This window comes from Rhopalosiphum padi, chromosome 4 (genome assembly GCF_020882245.1).
Source record: "Rhopalosiphum padi isolate XX-2018 chromosome 4, ASM2088224v1, whole genome shotgun sequence".
Taxonomy (NCBI): domain Eukaryota; kingdom Metazoa; phylum Arthropoda; class Insecta; order Hemiptera; family Aphididae; genus Rhopalosiphum; species Rhopalosiphum padi.
Window position 1 is genome coordinate 33,718,096 of NC_083600.1, and position 24,969 is coordinate 33,743,064.

Consider the following 24,969-nt stretch of genomic DNA (forward strand, 5'->3'; position numbering starts at 1 on the left):
CGCTGGCTTAAAAAACAATAAGAACCTTAGCAATGTGGCATTATCATTTACACAATATTCGTTGTACACATACACATCTGTTGCTCACCCTAAACTACTTAATAGGCTATTATAGACTCAACTAATTATAGTAAAATATAACTGAGACGCAAATCACTTAGTCTTAAGAAAATGTGATACATTTTACCTTACACTTAGTAAATAGTCAATAACATGGCAAGGAAGGTATATAATATAGATATGTACTATGTATGTTTAGTTTATATCAGGGGTGACCAAACTTTTTTGGCCGCGATCTACTAAAAATATACTTAACTTTTGAGGATCGACTTCCTTAAAAAACCTAACCACCATGATTAATTTTCGTGTGTGTAGCCTAAAAATAAATTCTAACACGATCAACTTTGAAATCGTTTGCGATCGACTGTTTGGCCGCCCCTGGTTTATATTATTATGTAGTTGTATTATTGCTGCAGATAGTGAAAATGAGTAGGCATAACAGGGCCTAAAAAAAATCTGGTTTCAAGTAGCTGTTACCTTTGAGCTTTGACAGATTTCTATAGCAAAAAAAAATCTGCGGAAGTTGTAACTCCCAAAATCTCCACTCTTTTATGTACCACTTACCTTACACATTAATATTATTTATATGATACTGGTACTAAAAATATATAAAATAAATAAAGTATACGTTCAAAATATTTTAAATTGTGTTTAAACTCCTAAATGTTTTTATTATTTATTTCTGCAATCAAAACTAAAAACACGTTATAAAACTTGAAAACACATAAATTTGTCATTCGGGAGACACTTTGATTTTGAGGTGACACTACAGTATTTTAGGTTCTGCATAACATTATAACAAAATAATACTACTACTATAGATACATTGAGGTGCATATAGATAAAATAAAGAAATATAGATAATATTTGTTTATTAGTTTGATAGATGTTACATATACAAATTATACAATATTATATCATAATAGGTATATTATACATACGTAGTATACATTTCAGCAACAATAGAGAAAAATATATCACGAAATTTTAAATTCGTTTTGACAATATATTTATTAAAATTAAAGTATTCAATATTTAACAACATTATTTGTATTTCAATAATTATATAATATATCCCTAACTATGACTTTGTTTTGTAATTATTAAAAAATATACAATATGTCAACGCTATTATACAATTTATCGTAATATTTAAATACAGTCTCTCGTTAATCTTAATACATTCTAAAGCGAGTATAAGTACACAAAAAATTTCGTTTAAGGTATTAATTTAGAATATTTAACAGGCTTAGGCCTGAGGTACAAAAATATGTACAACGATACCTGCACAGCACAATTATAAATTAGATATGATATAATAATTAAGTTCAAGTACATTTACAGTATAATATAGTTACATATTATATTATAATATACTCGTACACACATGAAAGACAAAATAGGTACTAGGAAAAAAATAATGTGCACTACACGAGAAAAACAGCTAAATGGTGCACAACTCAACAAACGAAAAAGGAAGACTAGAAGTCTGTTCAAAGAGGCAATTCTCAATCGAATGGGAGCGAGTGAACTGCAGTATATTATATCACTTTAAATCAAGTTCGGTCGCGTGAAAAGTATATAACGCTTATATACTTCAAGCGGGAATCCATATTCGGACGATAACCAGTGTGAGGGAGTAATGACATTTATTTGGTCATTCATTCAATGATGTCAAATAAAAATTCAATAGCTCGGTCATCATAGAAATTCGTCTAATCTGTGGTCCTGGGTAAATAAAAATACCGAGATAACGTTTAGGGGAGATTGATTATCGATTTAGTTTATACATATGTCGCATAATATGTAATATGTACCTCCACTTTTGGTCATTTACATACTCGACTATAATGGTTTAATCAAATAACACGTAGGTACAGTATATTTGATTATTTCCTAATAATACGTATAAAAATTAAAATCAAAATAGTTTTCAATCCCTCCGAGCACAATATGCTTGGCGGAGACGTGGGATCCACTGCACACAAATCCGTCAAATATCGGATGTAGATACGGGAAGAACACCTACGGAGGTAGAAGAAACGTTCATAAGCGCTGAACGTTTCTTGTCTGGCGGAGGTACAAAAAATGTGATGCGAACGCCGCTTACGAACTCAACAACTGAACCAACCCGAACGGGGGTAGATTCACGAGAAACCAACGGAGGTAATATGCGCAAAATGTCTCGTCCGTAGTGGTCGGCGGAGGTACAAATAAATATTGAATTAAACGATAACCAACAGTGGTACTGTTTACTACGCCGAATTCGAAGGTAGAACTCCGACGAAGATGAAATATAGGGCGTCGTTACGTTCGTAGAGGCTCGAACGCGCTGAGACAATAAATATAAGTAAAAAACTAATAATATCAAAAAAATGTGTTATTGCTACCCACGAATATGATTCATAGGAAGATTCCATACACATAATCGATGGAGGTATAGATAATTATATACCGAAAACTGCGATTCGTGCGTTAGTAAAGAAGTTCCACGTAAAATTATAAACTTATTAATTGTCATGTACGCATACAGAACAAACAAAGAATCTCTATTCGACAGGAATATGAACAAAAGTTAAGCCAGTTACAACTCAGTTCTGCCACCAAGCAAATTAAATCGAGCGCATGGCGGTAGGTAGCAACGAGGAAGACACTTCATTGATAAATAACACTTTAATAGTTTAGATCCAACAGACGCCAATTGTGACTACCGATGTTGTCAAGTGAAAGGATCCAGAAATAAAATTTTATTTTAAAAGAACAAGTCCAAAATCAAAGTACTTAAAGAGCACAAAATAAAAAAATTTCTATTAATAAGAAATAATACAAATATCGCTAATAGATGGGTGAAAATACAATAGCGCATGAGCAATTTTTGTCAATCACATAACAAAATTAGCTTCATGTTAGCAATAATTATCAGGGAGTGAGAAAATGAAGACAACATATCATTAAATATATTTAAAAATTAGGACACGTTTGTTCAAAATTACATAGTCAACATTTTAAGATTTATAAGTGTTATCCTAAACACTTAACTTACAATAAAGACTTCAAATTGCACACCAAATTATTTTATTTTCAAACAAATTTTAATGTATAATTTTATTTAATTATTAAAATGTTCTAAAAGTTATAGGTATGCAATTTTCAGTGTAATATTTTTCTTTTAATATGTATGTTAAACATTCTTATTTTTGGATAACACTCAATTTTTTAAAAAGAAACATTCTAGTAATTTAGTTAATTAATACGTTATTGTTTCCAAAACTAATTGATAAGTAGTACTATTATACTGCAAAGCCTTCTCTAACTTTTAAAATATAATAGCCTTAACATAGTTAAATATAAGTTAATTAATAACAAAATGTACTTGATAAATAAAAATAATCTTATTTTTCAAAATACAGTAGAACTTTGATAATTTGTATTTGAGGATAAAAAAATTATTATAACGAAGTATGAAGTAATTTTAAATTAATGAGATATTAAGGAAATGCTTGTTTTACAATCATTACAAGTTATTTTAATTTTTCCGTTGTTAAAGTTCTACTGTATTTAAATAAATAAAGGCTCAATTCAATAACCAGATTTATCAATTTTTATTTTCAAAACAAAAGTTTTGTTAAACATTTAATATAAAAAAGAACTGTTTCTTTATGTTTGTTAACAATCTCAATAAATTGCTTTTAAGCTCTTCTGTTTGAATAAACAAGAATATCAAATTATTGGATTATGCCTTTAATTATTTAAAACTGAATTGTAATACATATTTATGTATCTAAACACAGATTATGAAATTTTCACAATAATTGTAAAAGGAAAAATTATAGCTAAGTACACCTTAAAATTATTTTATAATTGAGTTATTTAAAATTTAACTTAATAATAAACATATATTAAGCATACATTCAGATAAACTTTTAACAGCTATTAAAACCACAAATCCATATTTGAAAATACATTATACAGATAACAAATTTTAAAAAAAACTCACATTTGCTAAATATATAATTGTATAATAAGAACATATTTTAAGATTGTATGCATAAAATAATTAATTCACCCAATGAACAAACCTGTCTGGTTAAAAAAAATAATAATAACATAATAATTTTCTAATATAATACATTATTTAAATGCATTTGTTAATTATTAATATTTGTCAAAAAATCACAAAAATACTACACTACTGTTCTACTTGTTTTATTTAAAGACCATTAAAATAGTTATGATTTAAAAATAAAATTCACCAATAATTATATGTATATAATAAGTAACGTATGACAAAAATTAATATTATAATTACTCAATAATAAATATATATTTTAATTCCTTAAAATAGGAACATGATTATTGAAAAATAATGAAATAAATAAAAATGATTGATAGTTATTATTGTTATTAGCATATATAGTTTCTGAAAATAACTTATTACTAATATTAAATATTATATAGATAATATTTGTTATTTTTTAAATTTATCTATCCTTGATTTGTGTTATTTATATGTATACATATAATATATGTGTATATATTTTTGTATTTTATAATGCAATCAAAAACTAGTATTTTTTAGTATTATTGGTTGTTTTAAATTATCCATTTAACATCAAATTAGTAAAGTATTTCAATAATATTTTTTTTCATACATACATTTTAACAATTATAGGTTTATAAAATAGGCAAATTAAGAATAAACAATTGATTAATTATTAATAATAACACAGAAATTATTCAAATTTTAGAAAAAAAACTATCCAAATTCCTGATTTAATTATCTTAAATCCATCATTGCCAATATAACAAATACAGTTTTATCAACTTGTAATTAATTGCATCCCAACATGAACAAAATATTATTCATTACAAACTTATATTGATTGTACTAAATTAATCAAAGAATACATTATTTTCTAATTTAATAAATAATCATATGATGCTGTTTATACTTAATATTATGGTCATTATGGAATTATACCCATTACCATACCGTAAAAACACTTAAACGGTAAAAACAATAATTCAGTTATTCTTATTGGTTATAGTAATAAAAATATAAATAAACTTTGGGAATGTTTTTCAACAAATAATATTCATTGGTCGTAGCAAAAATTAATTAATTAAAAAAAAAAATATATATATAATTAAAAAAAAAATTGGCAGTGTAAAATAACAAATAAAAACTTAACATTTATTTACTCTTCAAGTTATTTTATTAATTAGTCTTAAAATTTTGAAGCATTAAAAGGTGAAATAAAAATTAATTGTCTAATTATGTTACTCAAATTCATTTTTTTTAATCAAAATTTTAAATATTAGATTGTAGTTATTTCTTGAACTTCAATTATAATTCATATTATATTGATCAATAAAACCAGAGATCATGATTAAATAGTTAACCCAGCCACCAATATATGATTTACACATGAACTCTAATATTAAAATTTAACTATAGTTATTTAAATGCCAAAAACTCAGTTAATATATAATTTAAAGCACTATTTGTATATAAAAAAAACCTTATTATTAGAAAAAAAATAATAATAAGAAAGTAAATATTCACGTAGCGATGACATTTTAAGCATAAAAACACATACAATAATAAGAATACTGTTTAAATTATTTTTAAATAGATATTCTTTTATATGCCATCAAAGGATATTATAATTAGGATGAATAAAATGTTGATACTCAAATTGCAGCTGATCAATTGATCATTCAAGTAGTGGTCCAATTAAGTTATTTATCAGTAAAGTTAATTCTCATTTCCCTTTTAATGTAAAATAACATATACGCTTGCACATTTTCTACCAAAGATGCATCAACTTCGTGTACTTTTTCATCATTATATTCATACCATTGATCTAAATTATAAAATAAAGAAAAAGAAATATATGTACATATTTATGACAAAGGCAGTTTATATTAAGTGATTTTTCAAAATTGTTATCACAATCTATGGTTTTGTAATTTGAATTTGTTGGGGTTTGTTTTAATTTAATTTAATATTTTCAATAAAATCAGGCCTCATAAGATTTAAAAAATACTAATGACTCAATCATAATTAAAAAAAAAAATATTTTGGAAAATAATTAGAATCTAAAAAACTTAAGATTGTAACACTTAAATTGTTTTTGAAAAATTTTATACCAATAAAAAATTGCATTTTGAAACAAAACTTAAACTGTTAAACTGTTATTTTTGAACTTTATTAATTATTAAAAATTACCTTCTTTTTCATCTAAAGCATAAGAAGTATAATGCCCAGATCCTCCTCTGAAAATGGTATAAATGATTTATGAATAATAAGATATGTATTAAGTATTTATAATATATGTAAAGAGCTTGATTTTTATTTACCCTTCTCCATCATGTACAACAACTGCAACTAAATCAAACAAGTATGTAACTTCATTAACCAATACTTTTTTCATTTCATTATCCAAATATTGAGACATGTCTAATGATTCCATAGGAAATTTAATATGTGTATGGACTTTAGTACGATAAGTTTCTTCCCATCTAAACCGTTTAAGATGGAGACAAAACACCTGAATAAATATAATCATTCTGTTAAGTATAGAAGAGTAGAATTATTTTCCTATAGGTTAGTAAAAATAAAAACTTACATTAGGCAAAGCATTAATCCAAAATCTTTTAGTGGATCTTTGTTGGCTTTCACACTTGTCACAGTAGTAAAAGTTTTTTTCATTTAGTTCTTCTATTTCAAAATAACGTGCCAAACAATCTAAAATAAAAAAAATATTTTCAATCATAAAAATATTTATAAAATTTGTTTAAATTTACCAGTTAAAAGATCAACCGGTCGAGTTACAGATGGGTCAGCATTTTTATAATCTGGAACATCTAGAGAAATATCTGTGATTGGATCTCTTGTTCTAGAAGGTGTATTACAATTTAAACAGCACACCTAATAATAAATCAGTATTGTTTATTTTCACTGAGTTAAATGTACAGATTCTTACAAATTGTATGATCATAAATAATGGAAACTCTTAAATAATGTAATATTAATAGGATGTCATATTATTGTTTTTAAAGACGGTCCTTACAAATTATAGAGTTACAGAGCAATACTGTCTTATTTTTTGGCTATATCTTTTTTAATTTCAAAATGAATTAAATAAACATTTATTTAAATTAATTTTCTACAGTTGAAATTAAGCGGATGACAGTTATTTAAATGTTACTATTATTGATAACATTTGAATCGACGTGGTAAATGCTTAAGGTATATTATTGGTACACTATTATGAGTTTAATTAAAAAAACTAAAGATTAAAAAAATTGTTACATCATAGGTAAACTATTAAATTGCCCTATATCCACTTTTTAAAAATATCTAATAGAGTATATTAGATAATATATCTTGATTTTTTGAGTAAAATTAGTTAAAAGTTACAAAGTTAAAGAACTAAATTTTTAACAAAATATCACTAAATTCATTATAATTTAACACCCATAATACAATGTAACATACAATTTGGAAGAACCTGTTTAAAAAATTCACATTTTATTATAATATATAAGATGATCCATTTAGCGTATATTAATTTTTGTATAAATGATAGAATAAGTGAAAATTGATTTGTACCACATTCCATGGATCAGCTTATATATATTATGTAGAGTAAGGCGTAATGTTGAATCAATCTTCATAAAAACAGTCTAAATGGAATTTTTAAGTTTAAGCTATTAAATTATTATTATTTTTATTATGTAATCAATTAAAAACCATTTAAATAAAACTTTTATTCAAACATCTAAATTATAATCAGTGATAGTTTTAAATAATTTTTCAATATAAAACTAATAATATAATTTAAATTGTATAATAAATAATATAAAAAATGATTTTCTAAAATTTTGATATCTTATTCTAAAATCATTTATTTTTTTGTTAAATCCAACTAAAACATTACACCCTACTCCATATTATATAAAAGTCAAAATGAATAGTGATTAAGTGAAAAATTAATCACCTCACTTAATAAAAACCCACGAAACATCATGGACACAAGTGTATCAATTTTATTAGGATTTTCATTTGTTATTCCCTCCTCTAACAACAATTTACTTTTTTCATCTTTCAGCTCGGAATGTAAAGTATCCAATGTAAACATCAAAAATTCATGAGCATCATGTTGATGAAATCCTCTAAATATTCATTATAATTTTAGTACAATATAATTATTAGATATGTATAGCATTTTTTTTAATATAACTGATAATGTCATATTAATATTGCAACTATCTGGTTCACATTATACTACAAATGGATTCATTCGACTAAATTTATTATTAATCTTATGCAAGAATTTTTTTTTCTAATTGTAATAATACAGAAATTTTAAAACCAGAATAAATAATAAATAAATAAACCAGTAAAAAGCAAAATCCAAATAATTTTACATCAATTATTAATAATTACACTTTACTCAAACAATATATTTGTTTCTTTGGTCTTTTAAAAATACTTAAAAGTATAATGCTTAAAAGAACAAGAAAGTTACTATATTAAAAAAAAAAAAATACTTAACTTAATGACTAATATAAAATTAAATAAATTTTAAATTGAATATTATGAATAATTACTACCTACCTAATAAATTTAAATTTAGATATATTTATATATTCATATAATAAATATGAAATTAGATACATGAAACTGGAAGCAATTAAGTTGAGTAAAAATTCTAACTCAAATCATAGTTATTTATAACTAAAGCCCACAAGGTCTTTAAGAATTATATTAATTACTCTAGCTTAATTTAATATTTTATTAACAAATAAGATACACTTACCTACATTAATTAACATAGGTTTCTAATATATTATAGAAAATTGATTGAAAAACTGTTTGATTCAATAATTTGAAATTTTGAAATTTAAATGAATAAAATCTATATACCTAGAAAGGTAGATACATTATAACTTGAATAAATTGTAGTGTATATTGTTTTTGGAAATTTTTACACAATGTCAGAATTTTGGGATTATAATGTTATAAATAGATGAGATGAATGCTGACATTAGAATTTTCATGAAATTTGTAAAAAAAAAGAAACTACAATTGTTATATTGAGATTCTTTTTAGATGTAATAATTCTTAACTTATTAATTTTATCATATCTAATGGCTAATAATTATCATTAGCAAATTACTTTTATACTTCATAGTAGATACTTAATACAACTATTTACATTATTTTAACAACCAGATCCATATCTTAAATTCTACACTCCATACAAAAATATTCCCATTAAATTATCATATAATTATGTTTCTTCATATGTTAAAAGTTAATTATAACAGAAAAATATATTCACACCACTATCACTGCTTCATAAAAATAATTATCATAATTATTAATTCTTAAATATAAAAATACATTATTTTAACAACTTAAATTTACTATTATATGTCCCTTTTAAATATACCTAAATATTTATTTTAATTTTAAATCATGTGAAAATATATGTATCTTATTAATTACTAACTTGTAGCGAGGTTTAATTTTGCAGACAATAGAGAGAAGAGCTGTTGGTGAAATTGCTTCTCTAATTTTATAGCTTGCCGGTTTTTGCCATTCAACTAATGTCATCAATAATTTCCATAATTCTTGGGCTATACAATGTTGTAACCTTGGATCTGAACTATTATTGTTATTTTGATGGCATATTTCAGCAAGTTTGAACAATTTCATACAATATATAAATGGTTTTAGATGGCTGAAATATTTTAAAAATTAGATAAAATAAATTCCTTAAATATGAAAAAATAAATATTAGTATTTAAAAGTAAAAGTTACATATTGTTCACTTATTTATAATTTAAACTAAAATGTATAATGTAATACTTTATTCACACTTAATTAAAAATTATTCATAGATGTATTTATTTAGGCTCAAGCCTTTTTAATTGACAAAAATAAAGATTTAATTTTTTTTCCTAGAACATTAATAGTTTAGATCTAGAAATATTTTCTTAAATAATTTACCAGTAGTGCTTTTAATTCAAAATTGCAAAAGAATACATTATATTAATATTTAGAAAGGAAATTTTAAATTAATACAATTCAGTGAATAATTAGGAGGCCACTATACAAACATTTGTTTTCTTTGTCTATCTCCCACATAATATAGGAACAAATATATTCTGTATTTCCATGATTACGATCTATGGTTCATTTTAGGGCAAAGATACCTATAATATATTTTAAAAAAAGAATATTTCCTGTGTATTGACCGGAGAGATTTTTAATATTTACATTTTTTGATAAGTTATTAAAAATTAAAAATAATCAAAATTATTTTAAATTAAAACATGCTAATTTAAAAAAATATATCTATATATTAAAAATATATCCGGTCAATGCACCTGAAATATTTTTCTTTATAAAATATATAATATGTGCCTTTGCTCTAAACTAAATCTAAGAGTAGTAACTGTGGAAATATGTATTATTATTCTTAAATAAATTATGATCTTTTTGAAACTGCACATTTTAAAATTATCATAATTTAATTAAAAATAATAATATCAATAAAGGCTTCCGTGGGGCCCTGGATAATAATTTTACCTTTAAATGTTATAATAAGTCAGTTCACATTAATATCAAAATTAACAGCACAATATTGAAACTGGAGAACGAAAATTTGCTATGTTGTATGTGTGTAAGACAGAGACAACACATGTGGGTACTATGTCCTCTAAATAAAATAATTTATATGCATACAGGGCAAACAATTTTTCACTGGTTATTATAAGTTGTACACGTTACATAATGTACCTAGAACTCAGATCTAGTATATTTTTTATTCTGGGCAAAATATAAAACTAACACCCTTTCATAATTCAACCCCCTCATTTATGCTTACAACTAATACCTTTAACTTATATCCATTTATTATTTGGTAATTTGGTGGCCTCTGAATCAAGACTTAAAGAATGATTTTGATGTTTAGTAGTAAAAATTATAGCATAATCTCTTAATCTCTTGTCCAGAGCTGATTTTCAAAATATAAATTGTAAAATAAAATGGTACATAAATAAAATTTAATTATATTATAGTTAGTTGTTTATACGTTAACATGGATGTCTTGTACATACAATAATTAATTTAATGATAAGGTTTTTATAACTGTACTTATGAATAAAAATATGATAAAAAGAAAAAGGCAAAACATTTGTTGGTTCATACCAGAGTAAAAAATAAATCATTATCAGAATAATGAATCATATTATATCAATGATATAGTATAAACATCTGGTTTGAGCGAACAAATTCTTAAGATATTTCATTCTTTATAATATTTAATATTTAAGTCAATACAGATCTTTAAATAATTAAATAAGAAATAATAAAACTATAGTTAAAACAAAAAAAAAAATAGAATTATGTAAGAGAGATAATGAGGGAAGTGTGAATAAAGTTTTGAATATATTTTATTATCAAACAATTGAGTGCAAAACATTTTACTCTGTATTTTTATTAAGTTAAACTTTTAATTTAATAAATAATAAAACAATATTTACCGAAGCGATTGCCAAACTGCATTCATAAAGCAATTGTTTCCACTATTAGATATACCAACTTTTTTATTAGTTCTAGGACCTCTCTTAAAGAATGGTTTTTTAGGTTTAGCTTTGAGTGCTTTTTTTGGTACAATAGCTTTAAGTGGTTTTTTTGAATCGTTAACTGTGTTTGGTATAACAGTTTGAGGTTCTTGTTCACTAAATATTAAAAATATATTAAGCTTTAATACACTTATTGTTTTAAATATGATAGTTCATAGATTGTATATTCAACACTTTAAAAACTTATAGGGAAAATAAGAATCTCTAAAAACAAGACTAAATTGGTTCCAAGATTATTGGTATAATAATGGTATCTTTAACAAAAGTCATTAATAATAATTTATCAAATATAAAATTATTTTTTTATGGCATGTTCATTTAATTTGTTTAATGTCTATACAACAATATATAGACAATAATGTTGGGATAGATAGAATATGGCACCATTAAACATAAATTGATAGATCATACCTAACATTTTTGTGGAGATCGAATATGATAATCAAAAAATGTGTATGGATAGTATACAATATCAGTACATACAATAATATTTCTAGCATTGGGAGTGAGCCAAAAAATATTGTATTGATAACCAAGACAACATAAATCACAACAGATACAGCCAGGTTAAAGGTATTCTATCTATAATATAGAAACCTAAAATTATGATCAATGACAGACAATTTTGAAAAAAATAATAGTGAGATTTCTATAATTTCATTCTATAAATAGGTAATTTATGGATAATATTTTATTTTATAGAACATTTACACAAATAATTGAATAAATAATTTTAAAAAAGTAATATTTATAAATTTACATGATTATAACGTCAAACATTAGATAGAATGTATATTATAAGACATAAGCAAAATACTTCGGATTTTATTTACAAATATTTTAATTTTAAACACTATATTCTTTATATAAAATCTAACCATACAGTTAATTACTAATTAATAGTAATATTTACCTAAGAGCCTGGGAAACTGTATTCATGAAACAGTCATTTTCATTATTAGGTATACAGACTTTTTTATTAGCTCTAGGACCTCGTTTAAGACTATTCTTTTTTGGTTTAGCAGCTTTAGGTGCTTTTCTTCTAAACATAAAAAAATATATTAAGGTTTAATACAATGATTGCCTTATTTAATTTTTAATTTTATTAAAATAATTACCGTCTTCTCTTTTTGTTAGTATTATTTGCACTTGGTCCACTATTATTTGCACTAGGTCCACGATTATACAAAATAAATTGTCGAAGACGGTTCAATTCATCATCGTGGTTTTTTGGTTCTATATCAGAATTACACTTGAAACTTTAAAAATAAAAAAAAAAAATTTAAATTCTGTGGATATTATGAAACATAATAATTATAAATCTATGAAAATATATTTAAAATTATGACTTGCATAAAAAATATTTCAAGCAATAAAAATCTTCTTTGAAATACATCTTTAGATCATATAAACTAAATAGTAATTATTTTTTGAACTAACCAGAATATAGCAGCAGATTCTACATTTATAAATATGCAATGAGTTTGGTGGAACTCATAATGTGCAGTACTGTGTCCTGCGGCATTATGTCCACAAAGAATTTGTCGACATTCCATACACATCCATAGTTGATCTACTCGTAAGCAAACTGAAAAAAAATACTAAACTTAGTTTTTTTTAATTGTGTACCAAATTAACTAAAAATTTAGTTATTAGTTTATAAAAATTAACGACCCGTACATTTTGAATATTTTTCTTATATAAAATTTCAGTTCCTACATAAAGAAGAATTACATAGGTACTCAATTTTTTAATATTTGTTTAAACTTGTTTTGTCACTCAATATAATTAATATCAGGTATAATACTTATAAAAAACTAATATAATAATATGATTGATCTTGAAAATATAGTATTAAAGATATTTTTTAATTACTGTTTAAAAACTGATAGATATAGAATCAAACCCCCCCCCCCCTAGATAACCACTTTGTGTAAGTCTTGGTATATTTTTATTTATTCATAGTTTCAATCTCCTGATCTTTGTAATATTTTTTTGTATATTATTGTATTCAAAAAAATCTTTTATGTAAAAATTTGTATGTTAATTTACAAGCCAAATTTTAAAACATGTAAAAGAATTTTCATTCAATTTTAATTTTAATTTTGTTTGTATAGTTATAGTTATAGACTTATAGTTTTTATATTATTACATACATGCTTACTATTTTTTTTAAACATCTTTTGGTAGTAGATATTTAATAAACAAATTAATTATTAGAATGTATTTTATCTTTATTATTATTATTATTATTTTAAGAGTGGTGGGGCTAAATATTTTTTGATATATAGCTAGAACAATTTGTATCAATTTTTTTTCGTAAAAGTATGAATAACAAATTACTTTTAATATTTTATTTAAAATTTCATAAAATGTAATTATTTATAATTATTATATCCATATACCACACACTTTTATTTTATATATGTTACAGTTTGGGATATCTTACAATTTAGTTGTAAATGTCTATATATTTAAAATTATTTTTTATTATATTAAATCTAAATGTGTGTATTGAATGATTGATTGAATTATACTATTTTAATTTCATTATATGATACCAGTAATACACTAATACCAAACTATTATGTTTACAAGGAATCACTTTGCAAAGGTTGATAAAATAATTAATGATTAAACCAGTCAATTCACTTTCAAAAATATTTAAGGTTTTAATTATTTGATTTTCCTTTCTTTTTATTCTTTGAAAAATTATTGTTTTATTATTTGTATTTTTCCCAATTACTCTCCCTTTTCTGCATAATTTTCTTATTTTTTTTTTATATTTAGTATGTCCTTTTTTTTATTATATAGCTATTATAATACCTATTCTTCACATAATTATTTCTAGTTTATCCTACATTTCATTTTATATTTCTAATTCAATGAATCACAATAAGTTCAATCACCAAAATAGTTTTTCTACAATAATATAACATTTATATCTAAAGATAATAGTGATCTCCCCTTCACTTCATCCACTACACATATATATTCTAACGTTCCTTTAATTTCTTTCTTATTTTTGCTGCACAACTGAGCCTATATATTTATTTATTAATACTTTAATTCAGTGTTTCCCAACTTATAGTGTTGGTAAACTGATTAGGCAATTATATTGATGATAATTAAAACTCTAATTCCAATGCATTTGCATCTTTTTTTTTTGGAATATTTTTTTACGATGCTTTCCAAGCTACAAATGTGTTGCAAGTATTCGGTGTTCTAACTACAATATTTTTTGGGGCAGTTTTTTGCAGATTTTATACTTTTAAGGGCATTCTTTGACGTTTTTAATGCATTTTTAATTTTTATATAACATTTTTGACGTATTTCTTGTGTTATAACTAAAAAAATTGACCTAATTGAAATATAAGTACTACATAATATAAATTATTTTCATTTTGAATTTAACATCAGGTAATCTGGCTTTAAATTAGACAAGACATTTTTTTACATAATAATTTGAATTTATTTAATAAATAATTCATTTTTTTTTATATAGTTTTTAGGTCATAAATGCTTTTTTTAAAAGGGCATTTTTCGGTATTTTTAAGAACATTAATATCTAAGCCCTAATAGTAATATATAAAAAAACAGACAATTTTTTTTTTGTTTTAACGGGGGTCACATAACCAAAAAATACTAAATTTATGGGTCGCCATTACAAAAAGATTGGAAAACACTACCCTAATTCACTAAGACCACACACAGCTACAAATATCAGACACCAAAGTACATATCTTCATATATATTGTATTAAATATTCTTATTATTAAAAATAAGTAAAAGAACCAAACCCATAGAACTTGTATTATATAGTCAAACTTAAAAGCACATAACAAATATAAGATATGATATCAGATACAAGCAAACAATACTATAATAGAAAATATTAGAAAAATAATATAAAAGGTTTCCCATAAGAACAATTACTAACTAATAAAAATATATATTTATTTTGTAAGCTGGAAACTATAATTGTATGAATAATTAATAATTAATCTTTATTCTCTATTTTTTTATTAATTATAGTTTCTCTGACACAGTCATTTAAATTTAGTGCTATACAAAAAATGTATTCTGCTGCTAATAGTTTACTTCAAGACAAAATATGGTAGTGCAGTTTTATAAACTTAGATTATTATACAATAGTTTATTATTTATTATATAGATTTTAATTGTAATAATAAATTATAATTTTTTATTTATAAGCTTAATGTGAAAATTAAAGAAAAACCTGTTATATAGGTAAGACTTATTTACATAAGTAGAATGTTTAGAACTTCAATCTGTACACCTAGTTTAACATAAAACCAGTTTTAATGTCAGACAAAATCTATTAAAAAAAAATTCTAACAGGTTCGGTTGTTGACATTATTTTTCATATGATAATTTTTCTTTTTGAAATATCTAGCAAACCAAACATCAAAATACTACAGAAAATAATATCTAATATAAGTTCTAATAAATTAAATGCAATTATTATTATAAGTTTAGAAGTAACTAAATGTAATAATTACTTATTTAGTTACTGAAAACTAGATACATATCTTGATATATAAATTTTAACAAAAAACTATATTTTAATCTTCAACCTCATTCTCTACAAGCACTAACTTTGTATACATTATTTATAAAGCTAGGTACAACATAACTAAATAATTAATACAATATAATTATTTAAATAAATCCATGATAAATAAGGCTTAAGCAAATATTATTAGGTGATACATTAGGAAAATATAAATTCATATTTGTCTCAGTAGATAATTGTTATATTATTTAGACATATAATTTAGGTATAAGTACTTTTCTATCAATACAATTATTTATAATACTTATAATATTAAAATTGAACTTTTAGAAGTTATTATTGTATTATAATGTACACACAATTATAATTTTTTTTAAGGTGATCAAAATATTTTTATCTTTTCTAAAACATTTTAAATTGTATTCAATCAATAATAAATTATTAAATACTTTTGAAAATAAATATTTAAAACATTTTTATTTTACTATTCATTAGAAACAGTTGCTAGTTAAAATGTATAAATATAGTAAATTTAGATTTTACAATTTTACATGATTATAAACGATTATAAATATCCTTAATGGTTAATAACATGTATGATTGATTTAAGTTACTGGACTACAAAGTATGAATTAGACAATGAAAACATGTCATACCCAATTGTTTGTAGTGGCTGACTTCGAGGGGGCTATCATCCCTGTACTTCAATTATAACAAAGGTAAAACGTAAAAATAGTATTTTGCATTTGTGTTTAAAATTTATTTGATTATTATAGCAAATTAATTTTGACATAGAAATGTTCATTAAATAGAACTTATTGTCTAAATATGGCTAGAGATAAAATACCATTTAATTTAGTAAAAAAAGATTATATTTTCATATAAAAATGTTTTTTTGACATGGAAGTTTGATAATATTTTATTTATTATTTTTGTTCTTATCTGAATTGATACAATAGTGCTCAACCAGGTTACTATAAGTAACTAGTTGTAAATTACTGGTCAACAGGGAAACTTATGTAAATTATAATAATTAATGTATGCTAACTACAGTTATTTACTGATTTATTTAAATATTTAATCACTGTGAACCCTCTCCCTAAATGTATTATTTATATACCACTATGGTCTTAGTCAGTGGTTTTAACCGGTATTCCTTGGACTTGGTATAAGTGTTCTGTCAAAATTTTAAAACAATAAGAAAAATATTAAAAAATGTATATAATTACTGTTGTTTTTTACGGCTGTGTTCCGCAAAATCTTATAAAATGTTAAGAACCACTGGTCTAAGTTAATATGTCTACGATATATACCAGGCATAAAAGCCATCAAATATAGCCAGTTATCTGTTAAGGCCATTTAGAATCTAAGTTATCAATATTTTATAAGATTTAAATTAAAAATTAAAAATGAATCTCAAAATTAATGTTATATGATAAGAATTGTTGAGTTTGATGAGAATTTTTTTTTATATATCTAAAAATAAGGTAAGTAAGTACTTTTGTAAGCTGCGTATGGTCTTTAAATTCCTCTATGTGCCACTAAATAAACAGTTTTTACATAAAATAAGATGTCCAGAATGCAACTATAACAATAAAATCACTTGGAAATTTAGAACTATTTGTAAAAATTGTATAAGCATTGCTTTATAGATAAGAATTATTTCAGTACTAATGAACTAAATCCAATGAACATCATGACCATAATGCTAAAATTCTGTGACAATATTTTTTCCTACAAAAATCTTTCTAGAGCGCATATTTTGAACATCTCAGATTTTCTAGAATGAAACACCTTCAATCTAATTTCTCAGCAATCAAGAACACAGACTACAAAGATGGTAATTAAGTAATGTCAATAATTTCATGTTTATGAGAAATATGTTACAGAATAATATCCTATGATAATGACATTAAATTTAAGATAATGCTGAAAAATGAATAAATCATTCTTATTATCTAAAATAGGCACAATGTATTATGAAAAAATATAAGTGTCTTTGTACAATTTCATGTCCCTCAATAAATGTCTCGTTTCTGCTCTACCTTCGCTATAAAAAAACCACTGAACATCATAGGGTTGTAACAACCCAATTGACAGTATTTCCCGAGAATAAAATCAATTAATAAACATTAACATATTTAATAAAGCCTGTCATCCCTAAAGAAAAATTACACAAATCGAATAAAAAATGTAGTTAGGTTTGCATAATACTCGAGATAATCCTGGATTGTTTTGGAATTAAATTAAATTACTTAAAAATTAATTATATGGATACAAATTATTGATATATTGGGAGTAATTCATTATTATTGTACAGAATTTACAAAAATAAATTATTTTTAAGAAAAATATTAAATAAAATACATATATACCCAACAGTCAATATGGATATAACTAACAATACAATTGGGGAACACAATAGAGATAACTTTCCCAGAAATGATATAATATTAATACAAATATACAATTAAACAAACTGTATAGAATTAACATAAACCGAAATCTATTTCCATGGATGCAGGATAATGATAATTGATAATACTAGTAACATAATTTAGTATTCACCATCCTATAGGATTTGTGTTAAATGTATATTATAAAAATGGTAGTTTCTTTTATTGTTTGTTTTTAAAAATATTGATTATACTGGTACTTTCTGATTTCATAACTGTGCAAAATTGCAAATAATATAATGATCGATGCTGCTATTACTATTACAATTATAATTTAAATTTGAAATATTGACAGTTAAAAATTATGATACTTATTGTTATTAATTTGGGTACAGTTCTAGACATTTATTAGTAATTAATTTCTTTTATGTAAATGACCTTTATACAAATGAAGAATACATAATTTATTCAAATATTACAATTTAACTATTTTAGAAAACTTTAAAGATGCATTGATGAAAATATAGAGGTTAGTAGTATATATTTTAAGATAACTACATTTTTTAATTCTTCAATAGACTTAAAACTGAAATAGAAAAAAATAAAAAAAAATGATAAGATGTTTGAAATGTAATTTTTTTTGTCATTTAATAAGAAAAATGTATTAGTACCTATAGAACTCCAAAAATAAGCAAAATGCATTCATAAATTTGTATGAATAATTTGGGAAGATATTTTCTCAATTAATGTTTTTATACTTTAAAACATATTTAAAAACCTAAAAATTTGATGAAAATCCAAAAACAATCCAGCAATACCTTGATTTTATCAAAAATAAAGATTTTTCTATTAATGCCTTAAGCATGTAGTTGTATATATTATACACTGTGTAGTAACTGTTTCAATTTCAGTATCAAAAAGAAGAGAACCATACTTAAGATTGAATATTCAAGAAGAAAGACTAAATTAAATGGCAATCCTTAATAATGAAAATTGTATTACTTCCTATACAAAACTAGATGACAACAATGTTATTAATGGTAACAAACAAGGTCATCAAAAATTTTCAATATTTTTTTTAATTTTTAATTATTATTTGATGTTTAATAAATTTAAATGATGTCAGTAAAGTATGTCAATATTTTTTTTCTTACTCAGACCCATGCGCACCATTTATAAATTGCATTCATGTAAAATTGTCTTTATGATTTTTAATTAATCATAGTAAAATCAACTATTATATAGTATTTTTGAAGGTTTGATATTAAATGGGTTTTATATTTTATTATTATTCAAGTTATTATTTGACTTAATAAATTGTAAATTGAATTATTTAAAATAATATTTTAACAAATCATTATTGCTAAAATATTATTATCTATAGACTATAATTTTTATAATAAGTGATCTTACTTATAAACATAAAAAAAAACATTTTGTATGAATATGTTTTGTCTATGTTGCACATGGGCTAGAGAGAAAAATAAACAGTGCAGACAAATAAAAAATAGAGAATGCCTTTTAATTATGTTTTTGGAAGAGGGAGGGCAAAATTATGTAGCCTTGGGACTTAACTTTTACTAACACATATATTATAATGATCAAAATGTCATAGTATTGATAATAATATGTAGGCCATCATTAATTTCATATGGTCATCATAATTACGCTTTTTAAATCAAAATATTCATGTTATTTACCTAGTGTACATTACATTTTTCTTTTATTTGAACTTGTAATTAAATTAGGTTAACTTTTAAATATATAGAATCATCTAAAAAACCCAAAATGTTTTCATTTTTAATGTTGTTTGTAGAAAATTGAATGAATATTCTAGTCACAAACTTAAATAACATTATGAGATTATGAGGTTGGCATATTGTGACAAATAAAAGAAGTCTAAATAATTTAGGTATAGACACACAGATCCAACTATTAATGTCGAAGATTTATAAACAAAATATTAGTAACATGTAGTAATTTGAAAGAAGACCAAATAAATGCAACCACATCAAGAGAATTTTTAAAACGTTTAGAACTTTGTACAATTTATTAGATAAAACTGGATAAAACTGTTATAGTAGCAAATTACAAAAAAAAAAATTTCTAATTTGTAGTGTATACATTTTCATAATTTTCATTACCTTCATTAGCTACTTTATTTCAAATGTAAATGAATGGCAAATAAGACAAAAAAGTGTTTATTTGTCTTCGCTATCTAGAAATAGGTATTTAACAATATAAAAGGTATTATTTTGATTTTTGAGTGTAATTTGAACATATTTAAAAACAGATTTGTAAATATAAAATTTCAACATACCAATTTTGCAATTAGAAAAACGCTTTTTATAGTGTCATCCAATTGAAATATTGTGTGGTACCTCTTAGCGTGAATACTGAACACACTGTATATCAAATTTATTGAAATAATTTTAATTGTTCGGCTTTTTTAATTTAAAACATTGAGTTTTATAATTTACTTTTCAGTCTCTTAGGAATTTATGATCTAAAATTATTTTATGCATTGAATGATAAGAACATGCTTTACAATACACAATATGAAAAAGTTTGACGTTAGGTTAGGTTAAACGATAGTTTTTACTATCTCATTCCATAAGCAATATTTATTCATAGAAAACAATAACAAGTTTTTTGACAACTAATTCAGCAAACCTATTTTTACTACCATATTTTGAGAGAACAGTTGCATTATCACTGATTAAAAATCGGTAAAAAATCTTCTGTTGAAATGCTATACTGGGTTACTAACTAATAAGGCCCTTACCGGAATCCCTATATAAAATCAAATCTGATTATCTTGGGAAATGCATTTTGATTGCCACAATAAATTAATGCACCTAATTAACAATAAATAAAACAATAATAATCTCTGGATTTTACACAATACTTCTAAGTTTAGGGTAGGGAACGAACATGGATATGTTATAATTGAAAATGGTTGAACAAAAACGTTACTAACAAAAATGTGAACCAAAACAGAACCCCTATACCTACAACCTTAGGGGATTGAGAGTGTGATATACAAGGGTGACAATTTACTATTAGCCTTAAAAGGACGCCATACACACATATGTTGTTTTTGTTTTATACACGTACGACATAGTAAATTGTTGTTCACCAGTTTCAATAGTATACTGTTAGTTTTGATATTAGAATAAATTATCCTATTATTAATATTAAACTTTTAGATAAGAACATTATCTGTGTTCTCTCATTTGTTTTTTACAATATTTTATTTTTTAAGTGAATTATTAGCTTTTAATTTTTAAAATATTAATATTTTACATACTCATAACTCACTTAAAAATTAAAATATTGTAAGAAACCGATATAAGAACACAGTACACAAATAATGTTCTTACCTAAAAGTTTAATAATTTTAATAATAGGACAATTTATTCTAATATCAAAACTAACAGCGTACTATTGAAACTGGTGAACGGAAATTTGCTATATCATACGTGTGTAAGACAAACACAACACATGTGGGTCTGACGACCTCTTAATAGAAAATAATCTACTTAAAAATGGTAAGGCAAAATATTTTTTTAAGTGTAAAATGTTAACTCAAATAAGACAAATATTTTTTTATAATCCATATATCATTATAAGATGAATTGTCCAGTGAAAAGGTAATGAATACATACAATTTCTATATTGCATGTGAGATGGATAAAGATATTACATTAGAGATTTAAAAAATAATAAAGACTTAAATATTAGCCAGCCCAAATATTTTTAACCAATCTCAAATTCATATTTCTGTACATTTTTTAACACACTTTTTATTTCAATGCTATGTATATAATGACTAATCTCTAACACTGTCTGAATTGACACCTGGGGGAAATGAAAATTGGCGAATACCTGAAGGAGAAATGAAAATTGGCGAATATCTGAGGAGGAAATGTATAGGTACTGTACAAGTATTCTTCTGCCAAGGAATTTAAAAATATCTGCAAATAAAGGTATCACCAAATAATTATTTTTAAATAAAAATAAATACCTAAAATTGTCCTTAGAATGAGCAAAAAAATGTTCAAATTCCATTCCAGGCAATTATATTTCTAAAGTACCATGCATATTAAGAATAGCAAAACAAAAACTAATAATATTTAGGTATTTTAATTATAATTGTGAGATAAAATTATAAAAATATAAAATTACATGCAATATAAAAAAGTTGTTTAATTTAATTATTAAAATTATAACAAAAGGTCAAAGATTAATAAGACTGATAAACTTCAGTTTAAAGTTGTGAAATATCTTTATAATTACTTTAATATTATAGTCATAAAACTAAAACAACAAGCTCGCACTTTAATAGTAATAATCTTTTTTTCAAAATAATAAATACTAAATTATAACATGCAAAAAGCAACTAGGTAGAAAGTGTTTAACCTACTTGCTGAAAATAAATGCAGTAATTAACATTTAGAAGGGTCATAGAAGCTAAGATATTTTAACCAGTACCTACCTTGTTTGAACCTATATGGCCAATTGACTAATTCTAGTCTCACCTCAATAGAGGTAATAACAATATAAACAACAATAATAGCTATAGTAAGAACCCTATTATAGTAATAATAATAATAATAATAATAACAGTAATAGTAATAATTATCATAATAATAATTTCTAGAGACGTCATCACCACATTACATTAAAATATATATTTATTACTGTGGTGTCATGTACTCTCTATTTTACACGTCTACATGACATCTCACCATTGCAACTCCTGTTGTTGAGTGTAGCTCTAATCTGTTCCACATCCAACTTCAGCTTTTCGGCTGCGTCGACAATGTGTGGGCAGTCCATATCTTCATCCATGACTTGTAGAGATAATTAAAGATGTCTGTAAGACGAGTACCGTCAGCAACAAGCAATATGAATTTTTCAAATCAAGAACAAGTAGTCCACCTAATACATACACAATATCATAATTAATAATATAATAAATATTTAATAATTCAATCAACTATATTAAAATAATTTAATAATTTACTGTATTGTTTAGAAGTGACGTAGAATAGATAAAATCTAATAAAATCTACTTCGCTCTAAAGCACAGTAATAATACTATAAATAACACCTATATGGTATACTAGGTATCATACTCGGGGACACTACTCACTCGCTCTCGTGGTGTCGTTCAGGTAACGAGTAAGGGTAAACAGATGATAGTGATGATTGATCTCGGTGAGGGGAGGGGGGGGGTAGTTGCCACTGTCGTCAGCGAACACGACGACGGGACGTACTGAAAACCGCCCCCGTCGAGTGAACGAATTAAACGAGGGGCAACAACGATGGAGGAAGTCGAGCGAGCGTGTGCGCGGACACAACTACCAACTGCGACCACTGGACTCCGGTCTGAACGTCCCTAAAGTCGTATGGAACCGGGACGCACGCGCAGAGCGTCGATGAATGATGAGACGACGGCGGCAGCGAACGGGCAGACCTAAGGCGGCGGTGTCCGTATGGAGAATGGGCACACTGACACTGGCCACGGATCCGTGTTCCGTCGGGATAATGACGTCGATTGACGGGACGGGGACGGACGACGAACCGCTGTGCTACGCAGTTACAGTTGCTCGGCGATGGTGGGGACGTCGGTAGCGGGTTTGGCAGACGGCCAACAGCGTTTTTCCTACGAAAACAGCTGTTCGCCACGGCGGCGCACTGTGAAAACGGAACGCCACCGTCGTCGGGCGCTCTGGCGGCGAACAACGGAGGCGAGCCCCCCGGCTGAGCTGCTGTTCCGCCCCGCCATGCACTGTTGTTGGCGTTGTTGCTTTCTGTTCTTTTGCTCGCCCGCACGCGCACGTTTGTTTTGCCGTCGCAGTGCGTGCGTATAGAATCGGTGCCCGAGCGGCGATCGATCGAGCTGCTGACGCGCGGTGGCCAACCGCCTACGTGCGAACCCCAAATGCTGCGCACGTCGAGTGCGTGATAGACCGAACGGTGGTTCCGACGAAGAAATGATGACATAATATAATGTTCCCATAGATATTATTATTTATTAATTAATATTTATAATATTATGATGAATTGATGACACTAACTGGTGCAGTGGTGCGGCGTATAATCCAGCGATAAACTAGTTTTTCCCGGTCCAAACCTTTGGCTTTTCACAGACCTCCTAATCCTAACCTAACCGCATTATTTCTTGATAATGTTTTCATCGGGTCAATCGTAAAAGTGGAAAATGGAATGTCTACGGTTCCCATAATTATAGCGTGTCATTCTGGGGCAACTACAGTTGTCCGGTCGTCTATGAAATATTCTAAC

General features: G+C 25.2%; 1 protein-coding gene across 2 annotated transcripts; it reads right to left on the reverse strand.

Moving 5' to 3' along the window:
* Positions 1-912: 912 nt before the first annotated feature.
* On the reverse strand, positions 913-24,198 carry LOC132929074 (ubiquitin carboxyl-terminal hydrolase 3-like). Of its 2 annotated transcripts, none has more exons than XM_060994134.1 (13): positions 23,816-24,198; positions 23,409-23,601; positions 13,165-13,312; positions 12,843-12,983; positions 12,638-12,766; positions 11,623-11,820; positions 9,585-9,815; positions 8,067-8,241; positions 6,871-6,994; positions 6,693-6,811; positions 6,424-6,614; positions 6,293-6,339; positions 913-5,927 (listed from the first exon to the last, which is right to left on the reverse strand). In XM_060994134.1, exons 2-13 carry the CDS (start codon positions 23,509-23,511, stop codon positions 5,803-5,805), a joined length of 1,731 nt encoding a protein of 576 aa, XP_060850117.1. In that variant the 5' UTR covers positions 23,512-23,601; positions 23,816-24,198; the 3' UTR covers positions 913-5,802. The 2 variants fall into 2 exon arrangements, with proteins under 2 accessions (XP_060850117.1, XP_060850118.1); XM_060994135.1 differs by having other exon boundaries at positions 23,687-23,825.
* Positions 24,199-24,969: the final 771 nt, after the last annotated feature.

Coding starts and splice junctions, on each gene's coding strand:
- LOC132929074 (XM_060994134.1), bottom strand. CDS start 23,511: ATGGATGAAGATATGGACTGCCCACACATTGTCGACGCAGCCGAAAAG. Junction 6,340..6,423: donor GTTGTACATGATGGAGAAGG/GTAAATAAAAAT, acceptor TACCATTTTCAG/AGGAGGATCTGGGCATTATA. Junction 5,928..6,292: donor TGCTTTAGATGAAAAAGAAG/GTAATTTTTAAT, acceptor TTTATAATTTAG/ATCAATGGTATGAATATAAT.